The sequence below is a fragment of the Podarcis erhardii genome (assembly GCF_964252035.2).
Source record: "Podarcis erhardii genome assembly, chromosome: 14".
Taxonomy (NCBI): Eukaryota; Metazoa; Chordata; class Lepidosauria; order Squamata; family Lacertidae; genus Podarcis; species Podarcis erhardii.
This window is the reverse complement of record NC_138503.1, coordinates 31520194-31536022: the sequence shown is the minus strand read 5'-3', so window position 1 is coordinate 31536022 and position 15829 is coordinate 31520194. Positions and strand designations below refer to the sequence as shown.

Sequence of the window (15829 nt, the reverse complement as noted above, 5' to 3'; positions counted from 1 at the left end):
GCCCACCACAATCTCCATACAGCTGCCTGTATGTGTTAAGGAGAATTCACAGGTGTGCAGAAGATTCTTCCCAATAAAATACATCACCTGAACTACTTTAGCGTCTGTCTCTGCCTTCTGATTCACACTGGTGATTGCTTGCCCTGATAATAATAGCTTTGGATATGAGAGGATCCCCCAGGCAGAGGATCTTTGCACTGCTAGATCAATACTAGATAATACTAGATCAATACAGTCCTAGAGTGGGATTAACAGTCACTGGAAGCCCCAGGAGGGGAGGGCACTCTTGTGTTCATATCTCCCTTGTAGGCTTTTGTTTGGGCACTGTGAGTACAGGAGGCTGCACTAGATGGGCCACTGGCCTCATCCAGCAGGTGCTTCTTATATTCCTAAGCACACACAGTTCAACTCCGTTTCTTCTCAATAGCTGCCTATGTTTTTTGTATCGTCTTTGAACTAATATGCAGCCCTTCTGCAAAATCCTCCTAACCTCTCTGCTTCTTCTGAATGCCCTTTTGCCATCCAGGTGGCCATGCCTTGCGGGTTGGGGCATTAGACACCTCCACCTCCCATTTCCCAGCCACCCCGATGCCCCAAGGATTTCAGAGCTCTCCTGCTCCTACTGCTGCTCGAGCGGAAAAGGCTGTTCCTGGGCCTCTACAGAAGGAAAAGGCCAACTTGGCTGCGTACGTCCCCCTGCTAACACAAGGCTGGGCAGAGATACTGGTGCGGAGGCCGACAGGTAGGCCAGGTGAAATGTATGCCTTCACAAATATGTAAAATGGCATGTGTTGGTGCACATGTTTCCATGTTGCTGAGTGTAAAGGGCCTAGGTAAAGTGACCCATGACCATTAGGTCCAGTCGTGGCTGACTCTGGGGTGGTGGCGCTCATCTCGCTTCATTTCCCAAGGGAGCCGGTATACAGTTTCCGGGTAATGTGGCCAGCATGACCAAGCTGCTTCTGGCAAACCAGAGCAGCGCACGGAAACGCAGTTTACCTTCCCGCCGGAGCAGTATCTATTTATCTACTTGCACTTTGACGTGCTTTCGAACTGCTAGGTTGGCAGGAGCAGGGACCGAGCAACGGGAGCTCACCCCATCACGGGGATTCAAACCGCTGACCTTCTGATCAGCAAGTCCTAGGCTCTGTGGTTTAACCCACAGCACCACCCGCGGCTTAATCAGTGCCTTATCCTAGAATCATAGGAATGATGTAACACTGTGTGTTATTATAGGAGTTTTTCAGGAATGTGTCCTAGTTGCAGCCCCTTGTTTATGTTGTGACATGGACAAGCAATGATGTTCCATCAGCCTGGTGTGAAGTGTTTTGCTGTAATGCTAAAAAGCAATTAGCACTTGGAGAGAGCACTTCTTATCATGCCTTGTGGCTCTGGTGTAGGGGACCTCCAGCGTTCCATGAAAAGTTACCAGGTATTCCCCAACATGAAGCTCATTTACGGTGCACAAAGTCCTGTGAAAAACAACTTGCCCATTGTTATCTGTTTCCCCCCTGCTCTATATGTAGCTGCAGGGAAGTGTGGCACGAGGGGCTGGGGCTGGAGTTCAGTGGTAGAGTACGTGCCAGGCATGCAAACAGCTCCAGGTTTCATCCCCATCATTCCCTGATCAGAAGCAAGTGACAGAAAAGCCACAGCACAGGGCAGGAGGGGCCCACAGGCTGACCTGGCAAAAGGCAGCTTCTTGTGTTTTTATGTGATTCTTTTAGGGCTGTGCATGGGATCCTCAATCCAGTCTGGGACTCTGAATCAGCCCTGATCTGACTCTGGACAGTCTAGGACCAACCTGGACCAGGGGCCTGAATTGATTTGGGGTGGAGGCGGTCAGCCCTAGCATTTAATTAAGGTTTTAAACATGCTGTTGGGAAGGGAACATGTCAATCCTGCTGGAATCACCAGCCCCTTTCCTGCAGGCTGGGTGAAGCAGATCCTGCAGATGCTGCCTGCCTCCCCTCACCCCCAGGCGATCCGGAGCTCTCTTGGCCTCATTGGGGCAAAACCTGGGTCAGCCCAGTTTGGGTCCAGGCATTACACTGGTACCTCATGTTACATACACTTCAGGTTACATACGCTTCAGGTTACAGACTCCACTAACCCAGAAATAGTACCTCAGGTTAAGAACTTTGCTTCAGGATGAGAACAGAAATCGTGCTCTGGCTGTGCAGCAGCAGCAGGCGGCCCCATTAGCTAAAGTGGTGCTTCAGGTTAAGAACAGTTTCAGATTAAGAACGGACCTCTGGAACGAATTAAGTACTTAACCCAAGATACCACTGTATTTGAATCTGGTGCACAGCCCCAGTGTCTTCTAGGCAGAGCTCTCCATTCACCTAGGAGGCCAGTGCTGGATGTTTGAGATGTGTTCAACCTGGAATGAGACCCTGAATCCCCTGCAGGACATTTACAAAAGAGGGAAACAAGACTGGGGTCATTAACGGGGATGGGATTTTATTTTATTTTTAATGGGGAAGATTCCCCCCTCTCCAGGCAAAGCTGTGCAAAGGATGGCTTCTCAGTGGCATGTTCTGCTTTGTTCTGCATCTTCACCTTCCCACCACTCCAGGTAACACGAGCTGGCTGATGAGCCTGGAGAACTCCCTGAGCCCGTTTTCCTCGGATATCAACAGCATGCCCCTTCAGGAGCTCTCCAACGCTCTCATGGCGGCCGAGCGCTTCAAGGAGCACCGCGACCCCACCCTGTACAAGTCCCTCTCGGTCCCTTCCTCCACCTTGCCAACGGGGACTGCCAAGCCGTACTTTCTGCAGCGCTCAAACACAGGTGAGGCAGCTCAGTGGCTGGCCCAGGAGAGAGGGTGCGAGGATCAGACGATAGCTAGTCATTCCCAGCCAAAGTGCTTCTTGGCAGAGCCACTCTGCTTTAGGAGAACAGGAGGCGCACGCAATTCACCTTCCTAAAAGGAAGTCTTTAATCTAGCCTGAAGCCCAGCCACTGTTACAGCAGGCCATGTGTGGGGCTAGCAGGGGCTGATGGGAAGTGTAGTCCAAAACAGTTGGATTGCTCCAGGTTTGGGAAAGCTGCCTTAATCAATTAGGGATAATTCCATAGAAGTTAGATCATGCTTCTTGAATAAATAATGCTGCCTTGGACCACTTGAGCCACATTCACACCATTCATGGAAAGCAGTATGGGGTAAGGTAAAGGACCCCCTGGATGGTTAAGTCCAGTCAAAGGCAACTATGGGGTGCGGCAGTCATCTCGCTTTCAGGCCGTGGGAGACGGTGTTTGTCCACAGCTTTCCGAGTCTTGTGGCCAGCATGACTAAACCGCTTCTGGCACAATGGAACACCGTGACGGAAGCCAGAGGATTCTTTGAGGGAATGACTTTTTAAAAAGTGGTATTACATTTCTTTTAATGCATGCTGTGAATGTGGTCTTGCTGAAGAAATGCAGAATAGGAACATAAATACTTAGGGTTGTATCCAATGTTGTCCCTATGTGGATTAGACCTATTGAAATTCATCGGCATGACTAAAGTCGGGTTGCCATACATCTGGATTTTCCTGGATCCCCCCCCCCCAAAAAAGCTCAGCAACTTTCCCTAAAAAAGCCTTTTGTGTCTGGATTTTTACTTCTTGAAATATGGCAAACCTAGACTAAAGATCTGTAAATTTCAATGGGTCTGTTCTGAATAACAGTTGGATACAACTCTGAATAATCCATTTTACTTATGTGTGTATAATTCAGTCATAGAAAGAAGCACACTGCTCATTTCACTAAACACAGCAGAATCTGTGCTTCTGCTGAGACAGCCTTAGCCAAAGAGTGTTTTGATCAATGCATGTTTCACTCATCAGTCTAGGTCTCTTTCCAGAAGTTGTCAGGGCAGACTGGGTGGAGGACTTCTCTGTTAAAGCTCCCTTGTTATAAAACAATGGTCTGCAGCAAGAAGGGGGGTTGGAGAATTCCCTTACTGCTCAGGTCTGTGTTTATTTCAAACACCAATGTTCTGTGTCAGAGTAGCTCAGATTCTGTAACCTGGCTAAATTATGCAAATTAGTATGCATGGTTTTCTTTTTCTTTTTGCATAATTTTTTCTGTGATCTTTTTGTGTGCGTAATTTTGTTTCTGCTCATCATGGGGAGAAAGGCACAGATCTGTGCAAGAGCCCTGATAAAACTGGGAATGTTTCCTGCAGTTGCTCTGACTTCAGCCATTGCCCCCACAAGCACATATTTACACAACCACAGGGACTAGAATCTTGTTTCTTTTTATCCTGCAGGCAGCTGCATATCCCGCATCTTTTCCATTCTCCTTTGGAATTGCAGCATTGCGCACAGCTCTGCTGCAGCCCCGCCCACATGAACAGTGTCTCGCCTACTCACCTTCCAGCCCCCCCCCCCATTTCTGAGATTTAACCTGTTGCTACCCACTCACTTTCTAGCTAATCTGAATAGCCCCGATGACAGTAAATGAGGCTGCTGGTGGGTTTGTTTCTGTTTTTAGATGGAAATATAGTTAATGCCCAGATTCTAAATATTGTGCACTGTACCACACACTCTTGGCCAACCTGGAAGGCATCAGGTTGGGGAAAACCGCTCTCCCAAATTTTACACCTGTGCAGGACAGATCTCAAGAACAGAGAACATGCATGCCTCCTGGCATTAAACATTGAAATCAATGGCCATGACTCCTGTTGGTAAATTCATTTCAGGGGGTCTACTCTGAGTAGGACTTAGTTGGAGACAACTCTAAATTCAGGTGAATTTATTATTTCGGTCACAGACCAGTTTAAATTCAAGTGTAATTGACAGCATCTAAAGTGCGGTGTAAAAAAAAAAAAAAAAGTAGTAGTGTTCAGATGCGCATTTGCCAGGAAATTTTAAGATGCAAGAACCTGGGAGCTTGGAGCTTTTCTTTTTCCTGGTGCTTTAAGGCTGAACGGCTGTAGTGATGGAAGTGCTGGTGGTTTCCCCACCTCTTTGGGTTGTGTTTTAGTTTAGGGAAAGGGAGGGTTTGGGGGATAAGTGACTAATCTCATATCTCCTTTTCCTGACTTCCTGAACCATACCTACTTGCATAAGCCGCCTCTTCTTAACCATTCCATTGTCCAGTATTCAGTGTGGGTATCTGGATGTTTCTCCCTCCCTTCTCTCATTGACTGATTTACAAAGCCCAGAACAACTTGGTTCCAGGGTGCCTCAGGGACCTCCTGATCCCTTCCACCCCAGCTCAATCACCGAGATCATTGCAGGAGCATCACTGGCCATTTCCCAAGCTGGTGAAGCTCATTTGACAAGGAACTGAACCTTTCGCGCCATTGCCCCAGTATTGTGCCTGTGGAGACTGTTCCAGCCTTTAAACACCTGCTGAAAACTTCCCCATTTTGCCAGGCCTTATTTGGGCAGTTAAGAATACATCTTTCCACAATAGTTAGCTGATTTCTTATTTTAACACACACACAGTTTTATGTACATTTGCTGTACGTTGCTCTGGTTTTTGTTTTATGAATTAGCGATATATAAATATTTGTATGAATAAAAATAATAATGCAGGGCAAAGTCCACTGTCAAGTTCTCTGCAAGCCCTTTTGAAGTTCTTGCTCTTTTCATTGAGAATTGCGAAGGAGGACCATCTGCTGCATTGCACCATGTTGGATGGCTCCATCCTCGTTTGGGGCCGGGGTAGGAGGAGGAAACTCTCCCTGTAACACAGCCTTTGGCAATATGGTGCCCACCAGATGTTTGGGACTATAACTCCCATCATTCCCAGCCAAAATGGCTGATGAGTATTCTGGTCTAAAATGGCCGGGTAATAAATTAAAATCATCACCATCATCCCAAGCTATGTTGCAGGGGTCCTCAGCCCCCAAAGGCTCAGCCTTGGCTACACCTCTTCTAAGTGCTCTCACACTTCCCTACCCTGTTATTTCCTCCCATGTATTTTGTTGAAGCTGGCTCTCTTTCTGATTATGTGTTAAAACGCGGTGCTTTAATTTTATTTATTTATTTTCTCCATAGAGTCTCTTCCTCTTTCTCTTCCTCTCCTTCCTTTTTGATGTCATTCCTCCCTTGGTTTTCCCTTCACAGTGGCCTCTTTCTCTTCCATGTACCTGACCAGTTCTCAAGAAAAGTTGCACAGGAGCATTTCCTGGGCAGGTATACTTGCATATCTTTAAAGGAGGTTTTTTAAAAAATAATAATAAAAGGAAAAGCAAGAAGGAGGAGGGAGGGGGAGCAAGTATTGACATAAAAAGAAACAAGCACTGTGATTCATAGAGGCTGCCTTTCCTCGTGCTTCCATCCACTCCTTCCATGTTTTATGTCTGTCCCTGATCTCATTGCACTCCAGGGATGGAAATTCCAGTGGGCATAAACAAGTCCAAGCCAGACATGGCCTCGGTTGGTCCATGAAAGCTCCATAATGCCTTGGTTTTGGGGTGGGTGGGGAAGCTCTTTATAGGCAGGCCACCAAACTGTAGGGCAGGGCTGCCCAGTGTGGTTGCCCACCAAATGGTGTTGGACTTCCAACTCCTACCAGCCCCAGCCAACGTCACCAACAGCTGGGGGTTATTATACCTTTATCCTGGCCTTTGGCACCTGAAATATTTGTTTACAGGGCCCATCCTATTCCTGTGGTTGTGTTCTGTTTTAATTGTTTCAGATTTTAAATTGTTGTGACCCACGCTGGGACCTGCTGGTGAAGGGCAGGAAATATTATTATTATTATTATTATTATTATTATTATTATTATTATTATTTGTTGCATTCTAACATCTGGAGTGGACCACATTGGCTATCTCTGCTATAGAACACAGAAAGAAGGGAAGTTGCAATTCGGGTGCAGCTTAGAAACAGGAAAAACTGAAACTGCCAATGTTTCTCTACCCCTGCCTTTTGTTCAGTTTTGAGTCTTCCATTTCCACCTCCTAACTCTTTTGTGTGTTGACCTTGCAGCCCAGTCACAGATAATAAGTCTATCAATCAAAATTCTATCTGAATTAAGGCAAGGAGGTTAAGAAATCTTTCAGGGCGTCTGTCTTTCTGTTGCCCACTCACGCGAAGGCTGCAATCTGGACTTTAGCCTTTGCCAGTCTTGTGCTCCTCAGATGTTTTCGGATTATTAACGCCTAACAGCCCCAGCCAGGATAGCCAAGCTCGCTGGGGCTGATGGGAGCTGTAGCCTGAAGCAGCAGCAGCAACAACAACAACAACAACAGTTACATTTATATATTATCTTTATCTTCCAAGGATCTCAAAGTGGTGTACATGGTTCTCCTCTACCCCATCTCATTCTCACAACAACCCTGTGAGGTAGGTTAGGCTAAGAGATGATGACTGGCCCAAGGTCACCCAGGGAGCTTCATGGCTGAGTGGGGATTCGAACCTTGATGTCTCCAGTCAAAGTCTCAACATTCTAACCAGTACACCACACATCTGGAGGGTACCAGGTTAGCAAAAGCTGCAGTCTAGAGATCCTTTTGGTTCTACGGAATTCTGATGTGGCATTGCTGCAGGTCACCATTGATTGCCGTGTTTGAAGAGATGCTGTTAAAATGTCCACAGGATCAGGCAGGTGCCTCTCACTTTGAATGAACCTCGCTTTGAACGAATCTTAAAAACATTGGTTAAAAAACGGCAGCCATTTCACTCTGAAGCATTAGAGGAAACTGGGCAGGGGTCTTCTGGCTTGGACAGTTTAGCAGATCAGCACGTTTGTTTGAGGGGTGTGTGTGTTTTGTGTGTGTTTACAGCTAACTCTTGAATTTCTGCTTTGAAATAACTTTTTTTTATCTTGCAAGCTGCAATCAATATCCCCCCCAAGCTGCTGCAGTGGTGGTCTTGTCTTTCCTTGCTGGTTTTGTTAATTTCATTTGTGTGCCAAAAACTATGTATTTTTAAAGTTTGTTTTTTGGGTGTGTGTGCGGGGGAAAACAATCTCTGCATGTGCAATTGGCCTCTATTTCTTGTCAGAATCTGCCGTGGTTCTGGAAGAAGGAAGCCCACCGGAGACGGATTTAAAAGATGCAGAGTCTCGCCTGGAATCTCAAGAGATTGAAGACTTTGAAGCTGTGTGTCCGGAGCAAGGCCTAAGTGAAGAGAAGGTGGTCAAATGCCCTGGGACGTATAGTCGGGTCAGTAAGCTCCCTTGCTTGATCTTGAGTTAAACCTGTCAAGGAGAACATAATGAGACATTCTTGAACTTTCTTCAGATAAGTATGCCTTTTGTGAGTGAGTGTGCACACATGCATGGGGTGTAGGTTTAGCTGTTATTGTCAAAGAGGAGTGTAGTTTCCCTGAATCACAGAGTTGGAAGGGATCCCGGTGGTCATCTAGTCCAACCCGCTACAATGCAAAAACCTTTTTGCCTAATGTGGGGCTTGAACTGAGGACCCTGAGCTTAAGAGTTTCAGATTAATATGCAACATTCTTGACCCAACAAGGTCTCCTCCAAGCGGTGTTCATTTCCTTGTTTATTGGACCAAATTCACAGAAAAATCTATGTGGTTTACATGAAAGAATATACACACACATGTTGACAGAACTTTAAAACACATGTATGGGCTGGCTTGGACTGATGGGCTGTAGCCCAAAGCATGAAGAGGCTTTGGCTGAGGCTGCAGTCGAGCTTTCAGGGAAATTTTGATGCTTCTCTTCATGATCATTATCAGCAGCAGCTTATAGCTGAGAGACTTTGGGGTTGTATCCATTGTTGTACAAGTGGAATTCCGTTTGCACAGCAGGACTTCCTCTTCTCCTCTCTCCCATTCCCCCGCCCCCAATGCTCCAGAGGGGAAGGCTTTTGCACAGTAACATAGGAAGATGCCTTATACCGAGTCAGACCATTGGTCCATCTAGCTTGGTATTGTCTACACTGACTGGCAGCAGCTCTTCAAGGTTTCAGACTAGGTCCTTGCAGCCCTCCCTAGAGATGCCACTGACGCTTGAACCTGGGACCTTCTGCAGGCAATGCAGATGCTCTGCCACTGAGCCCACAGCCCTTCCATGAGCAGAACAGCATGTTGGTTGCAATCCTGTGATTAGAGCAGGTATGGGGAACCTTGGGCCCTTCTGTGTTGCTAAACTCCCATCAGCCAGTGTCCAAGGATGATGGGAGTTGTAGTTCAGCAATACCTGGAGGGCCCAAGGTATTTCTGTATTAGAGCTTGGCAGCTGGTGGCCTTCAGTTGCCAAACCTCCCTCTGTCTTCCTTTTTTTACTGGGCTGCTTGGGAAATGGAAACAGGGTTGAGGGTGGTCATCCCCTCTCCTCTACCCAGGGTGCATTCTTCTCCACATACTTCATGGGGTCATCTGCTCCAACCCCATGAGATGCAGGAATCTCAGCCGAAGCATCCATGGCAGGTGACCATCCAACCTCTGCTTGAAAACCTCCAAAGAAGGAGAGTCCACAACCTCCGGAGGGAGACCATTCCAATTTCAAACAGCTCTTGCTGTCAGAACACTTCCTGATGTTTAGCTGGAATCTCCTTTCTTGTAACTTGAATCCTGCAGAAAAAGTCTAGCTTCCCAGTGCCTGCTTGGCCAGATGGGTTGCTGTCAAGGGTCATCTTCTCTCAAGTTATCTTTCAGTGACCACCTCTTCTCCTTCCTTCTCCCCTTCCTCCACCCCTGGCTTTGTAGTCCTCGTCAACATCCAGTCAAGAAGAGAAAATTCTGAAACCAGATGATTTGGCCCCCATGGGCATCCCCATCGAAAGAGCCCGGAACTTGGAAGACAGCCGTGAGTTTGAGGCACTCTCTTTCCAGCCTTCCCAGCCCCTCAGCAAGTCCAGTTCCTCTCCGGAGCTTCAGACCCTCCAGGAAGTCCTCAAGGACACCAGCAGCGAAGATCCGCCGGGGAAGCTGAGCAGTGACGGGAAGTCCAAGTCTCAGTCGGGACACTTGGAAGGGGAGGCAGCCGGGAGCTGGCTAGGCAGAGGGGAAGATGACCGCCCCCTTGGGGCACCCAGGGTGGGCTGCAGTGCCCCTGTCTCTTCTCCGCGCTCCCCAACGGGCCACCGCCCCCGAGGGTACACGATCTCTGATTCAGCTCCCTCGAGGAGGGGCAAGAGGATTGAGAGGGACCCCTTCAAGGGCCGCGCAACAGCTTCCAACGCGGAGAAAGTGCCAGGAATCAACCCAAGGTGAGTGAATTGTGCATGTGAAGAGGCTGCATCAGACAAGGGAGTGTTCTTTCATTTTTCTTTCTGACCACATCAAAGACAGATTCGGTGTCCAGATCAGTGGGTCTCAAACATTTTTGGGCTTCCACCTCCTTGGACACATAAACGAAAACCCTAGTGCCCCCTACCCTCAGGGGCGTAGTGTGTTGGGGAGGTGGGGCTTAAGGGGCCATGACCCCAGGCATGTTTTTCTAAGGGGGTGTGACCAGGCACCCCCATGATGGGTTCCCTCATCAGAGCCTGGCTCCAGTGCACAAGAGAGCTGCAGAGACTAGCAGCTTCCTTGTGCCCAACACCACCAGCCACAACTCCATTCCCAGGTCAAAGCTGAGCCGGGGACAGAGAGAGGAGAGTGACTGCAAGGTATTAAGCAACCTGCTTCTCAGTGTCCTGGGAGCGTTTGGCTGGCTAGTGTCTGAAGCAGAAGGCTGGCATTGATGGGCCTTTTCACCTGATCCCACCACATCGTGTCTGAATTTGTCCAGTTGCTTTTGGAGGGGCTCACTTGTATACTTGGCTATTGCTGTTTGTAGAGGTGGAGAGTTCTACTTGCTAAGATTGACCGAAACCTTTAGAGATAATGGAATTAAATCTATTTTAATGTTTTCTCCTTAGCTTTGTGTTCCTGCAGTTGTATCACTCTCCTTTCTTCGGTGATGAATCCAACAAGCCCCTCCTGTTGCCGAATGAGGTAGGTTTGAGCATGTCATTTAAAATATTATAAATAGTAGGGGCTACTGCCCCTGCTTGCTCTGTTTTCCAACCCCACGTACCCTCTAACCCCTTTGCTAACCCCCATACCTGGCCAGCCCCTCCTCCCTTTTCATAAAAGATGCCAAGGTGGCTTTGACCATGCTTGCCGTTCTAAAGCTTTCCTCATTTTTTTTTATTCTTAGACGTTTGAGAGATCAGTTCAGCTGCTGGATCAGATCCCCCCCTACGATACCCACAAGATTGCAGTACTATATGTTGGGGAAGGGCAGGTAAGGGCCGCGGGCATCAGCTTCCTGGAATTTTTTTGGGCAGAAGGCGCTCAGGGATAAGCTGTTCCCTTCAGGAAACTCTTCCCTTCTGCTGCCTGCGAAGTTTGGGGGACCCTGGGTGCAAAAAGGCCTCCTTGGTGGCGGCCCCCTCATCTCTGGAATGGCCTCCCCTCTAAGGTGCATCAGGCACTGAGATTGTTAGGAGGTGAAGATGCATCACTTTGCCCAAATCTTTGGGAGGGAGGTGAGCATTATTATAAGCCCCTTGGTTTGAAATGTTCCTCTTGCCCACTTCATTAAATTATTTGGTGTTGGTTATTTTAATCATTCTTATGCATATGTGATTTTTTATTTTATTGTATTCTGCTTTAATCATGTTAGTATCTTTTGCCCTGAGACTATTTGCTGAAGGATGGATTAAAAATACTGTAAATATGTCTTCTAAAAGTCGGATAGTTGTTTATTTCCTTGACAGGAGGGCGTTCCACAGGGCGCCACTACCAAGAAGGCCCTCTGCTTGGTTCCCTGTAACCTCACTTCTTGCAGTGAGAGAACCGCCAGAACCACATGGTAAAATGGCCTCGCAGAGGATCCATTTTGTAGAGGGACAAAAGAAGCTTCCTTACATGGAGTCAGACCCTTGGTCTGCCTAGCTCAGCATTGCCTTTGTCGGGGTGTTTCCCAGCCCTAACTAGAGTTGCCATTGGGGGATTCAACCTGGGCCAGCCTCCTGCATGCAAAGCAGATGCTCTACCACTGAGCTACGGTCCTTCCATATCCTAAAAAGGCCCCAGGTTTTTATCTAGGTAAAATAATGTGGAGCCCTTGAGCCTGTTGTCCACACAGCTGCTCTCATGGTTTTGTCTCCACCCCAGAGCAATAACGAGCTCGCCATCCTTTCCAACGAGCACGGCTCCTACAGGTACACAGAGTTCCTGACTGGCTTGGGAACGCTCATTGAGCTAAAAGACTGCCAGCCAGACAAGATTTACCTTGGTGGCTTGGATGTGTGCGGGGAGGACGGGCTGTTTACCTACTGCTGGCACGATGACATCATGCAAGGTAGGCCTGAATGAGGGAGTGTCTGTGTGTTGAGGCTGGGTAGCCTTTGTGCCCTTATTCTTTCAGGGATAGCACTTCCCACTTTGCGGAGGGCTCTCTCAGAATTGGCCCAATGCAATTTGAAACCTAGTTTGTGCAGTGTGTAAGTTGAATGCCTCCCACTATGAAGAATAGCGGGCCTGAGGGTGCCTTTAAGGGCAGCAGAGAGGGCAGTTGATGGGTTTGCCCCAGGGGGCAACACTCCCCCCCCAGGTCTCCTGTGTAAGCCCCATTGAGGCTTCCCCCCCTTTTTAAAAAAAAAAAAAACTTTCGGCATTGCTGCTCATACACTAAACAGACCTTCAACTGGGTGTTTTGGGATTGCAGCTCCCGTCAGGACAGCTGTGCTCCCTTCAGCCCTGGCTGGGTCTGGTGGGAGTTCTCATCCAAAACATCTGGAGGTCACCAGGTCGGGGAAGGCTGGTCTAGCATATGAAACGTTTCCTCCTCATGTGGCTTGAGACTCTGAACTGCATGTAGCCTTCCTTCCTCCCTCCCTCCTTAGCCATTTTCCACATTGCGACTTTGATGCCCACCAAAGACCTGGACAAGTACCGCTGCGACAAGAAACGTCATCTGGGGAATGACTTTGTGTCCATCATTTACAACAATTCAGGGGAAGACTTCAAGCTGGGAACCATCAAGGTAAGGAAATCTGCCTCTGCTGAGTGGCTTGGGCCTGACAGATGGCCAGTTTGGTTCTGGGATGGATTTTTCCGCCCGGAGATCATGTGGGGGATAGGAGCAAGGTTTTCCTGCAAGAATCACAGCTCTGTGATAAATGCCATGTCTCCTGTTCCCAAACTGAGAGGATCCAGGTGCACCCCAAGCATTTCCCTTTGCCCTCACGTCCATGAGCCTTGAGCTTGGCTTGTGTCTGAGGAAACTGCTCCATTGTTTGGCACCGGACGAGACAGCCAAACTCTTCCTACTTTGTAAACTCCTTCCCTTCCGTTCCCAACTGCCAGTCGCTACACATCTCAGTCTTAACTGGGAACATCTGAGAACCTCAGTATCTCTCGACCTGGAAACTAAACTTTGCCTGCAGGCTGTAGGGTTTTCCTCCAGGAATAGCAAAGTGTATTCTGTAATGAGCTTTTCACAGTAAACTGACTTGGGCTGATTAGGGGAATGAAAGCTGTTAAGGCCCAAACCTTTCAGCCTGATGGAACTCAAGACAGGCTTGCTTTGTCCTACCCTTACTAAGGTGGCTGCAAGGGAAGAGAGAGTTCCCATGCCTGTAAGAGACGTCTTAGGCCTGGGCAATGCCCCTGGACCTGGCTGGCTCTCTCCCCGCCATACACCCTCATGTTCTTCCCTCTCCAGGGCCAATTCAACTTTGTGCACGTCATCATCAAGCCTCTGGATTACAACTGTAACCTGCTCACTCTGCAATGCAGGAAAGGTAGGCCCAGGCCTCTCTCTTCTTTCTACCACCAGAGTTCGTGAAGGGTGTTACCTCCAGAGATTTCCACTGGCCTGGCAATCTCAGAGCCTTGGGAAGGATTTTAGCTTATGTCTTGGATGCGCAGGGGAGGAAACAGGATGTACAATTTCAGAAATAAAATTCTGAATGTTAATTTTAATTTTTTGGCTTTTATGCCTGGACATCTAAAAGCCACTTTTTCAGAGGTGTAGGGAGAAAAAGGTGTAAAGAGACAAGTTTGTGGAAATGATGACGCAATCTCTTACCTGACAGAATGCCTGGTTTTAATAATTATTTCAACTGTGTGATGTATTTTATTCTGTTTTATGTATTTTGTTTCCTGCAATGGCTTCGGCTACACAAACAAATAATATTCATACAATTTGTACAGTTATGGACTGAGGATGCTGCAGTCTCCCTCTCTTTCTCTCTCTGGTCTGTAGATATGGAAGGGCTTATCGACACCAGTGTGATGAAGATCGTTTCTGATAAAAACTTGGCTTTTGTCGCCCGCCAGATGGCTCTGCACGCCAACGTGAGTGCTCTTGTGGGAGCTAGTAACAGATCATCTTTCATTTGAACTTGGCAACTCAGCCTTTGGCATCCTGTTGCCCTCCAGCTGCTTTGGGCTACAGATCCCCTTGACCAGAGCCAGCACAGTCACAGGAAGCCGGGGCTGATGAGAGTCCAAAAGGCCTGGAGGGAATCTGGTTGGCAAAGGTCCTGTCTCTCCAGCCTTGCTGGCTGATGGGAGCCATCTTCCAAAATGGCGTGGAGGGGGCGCCAAGTTGACAACTGACTGCTGCACTTGGATGGCGTCTTAAACCAGCCTGCCTGAGTTGACTCTCTTCTTTGCTTCCCACTGTTTCCCTTAGATGGCTTCTCAGGTCCATCACAGCCGCTCCAACCCCACAGACACCTACCCGTCTAAGTGGATTGCCCGCCTGCGGCACATCAAGAGGCTCCGGCACAGGGTAACACTGCCTTTGCTCTCTCTTAGTGTTTTCCCTCGAGTTTCTTTTTCTTGTGGCATGTGACTCTTTCCCCTCTAATTTTAACACACACACACACACCATCCCCAATACAGGGGTAATAATCACAGAATTGTAGAGTTGGAAGGGACCCAGGGGTCATCTAGTCTAACCCCCTGCAATGCAGGAAACTTTTTGCCCAACGTGGGGCTCAAACCCCTGACCCTGAGATTAAGACTCTCATGCTCTGTCAACTGAGCTTTCCTAGGAGTTGTTTGGAAAATACCAGCTGGTCTCTTTGTAATAATAATAATAATAATAATAATAATAATAATAATAATAATAATAAAAGGTAAAGGTACCCCTAGAGTTGCGTGCTCATCTCGCTCTAGAGGCCATGAGCCGGCGCTGTCCGAAGACACTTCCGGGTCACGTGGCCAGCGTGACAAAGCTGCAGCTGGCGAGCCAGCACCAGTGCAGCACACGGAAACGCCGTTTACCTTCCCGCTATAAAGCGGTACCTATTTATCTACTTGCACTTAAGAGTGCTTTTGAACTGCTAGGTGGGCAGGAGCTGGGACCGAACGACGGGAGCTCACCCCGCCGCGGGGATTCGAACCGCCGACCATACAATCAGCAAGTCCTAGGCAATGAGGTTTTACCCACAACGCCACCCACGTCCCAATAATAATAATAATAATAATAATAATAATAATAATAATAATAATAAGGTTTATTTATACCCCGCCCTCCCCAGCCAAGGCCGGGCTCAGGGTGGCTAACAACCAATAATAAAAACAAGTTGAATGAATACAACTTAAAAACAAGATTAAAATACAACATTAAAACATTAAAATGCAGCCTCATCACAGGAGGAAAAAGGAAAAAAGAAAGAGGGGGAGGGAATCAAATTGACTCCAAGCCAAAGGCCAGGCGGAACAACTCTGTCTTACAGGCCCTGCGGAAAGAAATCAGATCCTGCAGGGCCCTGGTCTCATGAGACAGAGCGTTCCACCAGGCCGGAGCCAGTGTTGAAAAAGCCCTGGCTCTGGTTGAAGCTAATCTAACTTCCTTAGTGCCTGGGACCTCTAGGGTGTTGCTATTTATGGACCTTAAGGTCCTCTGTGGGGCATACCAGGAGAGGCAGTCCCGTAGGTACGATGGTCTTAGGCCCTGTAAAGACTTCTGA

The 15829-nt window shown here is 48.0% G+C and overlaps 1 protein-coding gene across 7 annotated transcripts in view; it reads left to right on the top strand.

Annotated features, from left to right (window-relative positions):
* Positions 1-15829, top strand: part of TSC2 (TSC complex subunit 2) — a 45486-nt gene that overhangs the window by 28509 nt on the left and 1148 nt on the right. For 5 of the 7 annotated variants that reach the window (XM_081840609.1, XM_081840607.1, XM_081840606.1 and 2 more), the window contains 12 exons: positions 527-742; positions 2579-2794; positions 6064-6132; positions 7948-8108; positions 9618-10120; positions 10775-10850; positions 11056-11142; positions 12018-12204; positions 12749-12888; positions 13570-13648; positions 14113-14204; positions 14545-14643. In XM_081840609.1, the coding sequence (XP_081696735.1) occupies positions 527-742; positions 2579-2794; positions 6064-6132; positions 7948-8108; positions 9618-10120; positions 10775-10850; positions 11056-11142; positions 12018-12204; positions 12749-12888; positions 13570-13648; positions 14113-14204; positions 14545-14643 (1925 nt within the window). Of the gene's footprint in view, positions 1-526; positions 743-2578; positions 2795-6063; positions 6133-7947; positions 8109-9617; positions 10121-10774; positions 10851-11055; positions 11143-12017; positions 12205-12748; positions 12889-13569; positions 13649-14060; positions 14205-14544; positions 14644-15829 lie in introns of those variants that run through there. The other 2 variants (XM_081840608.1, XM_081840610.1) reach the window with 2 other exon arrangements.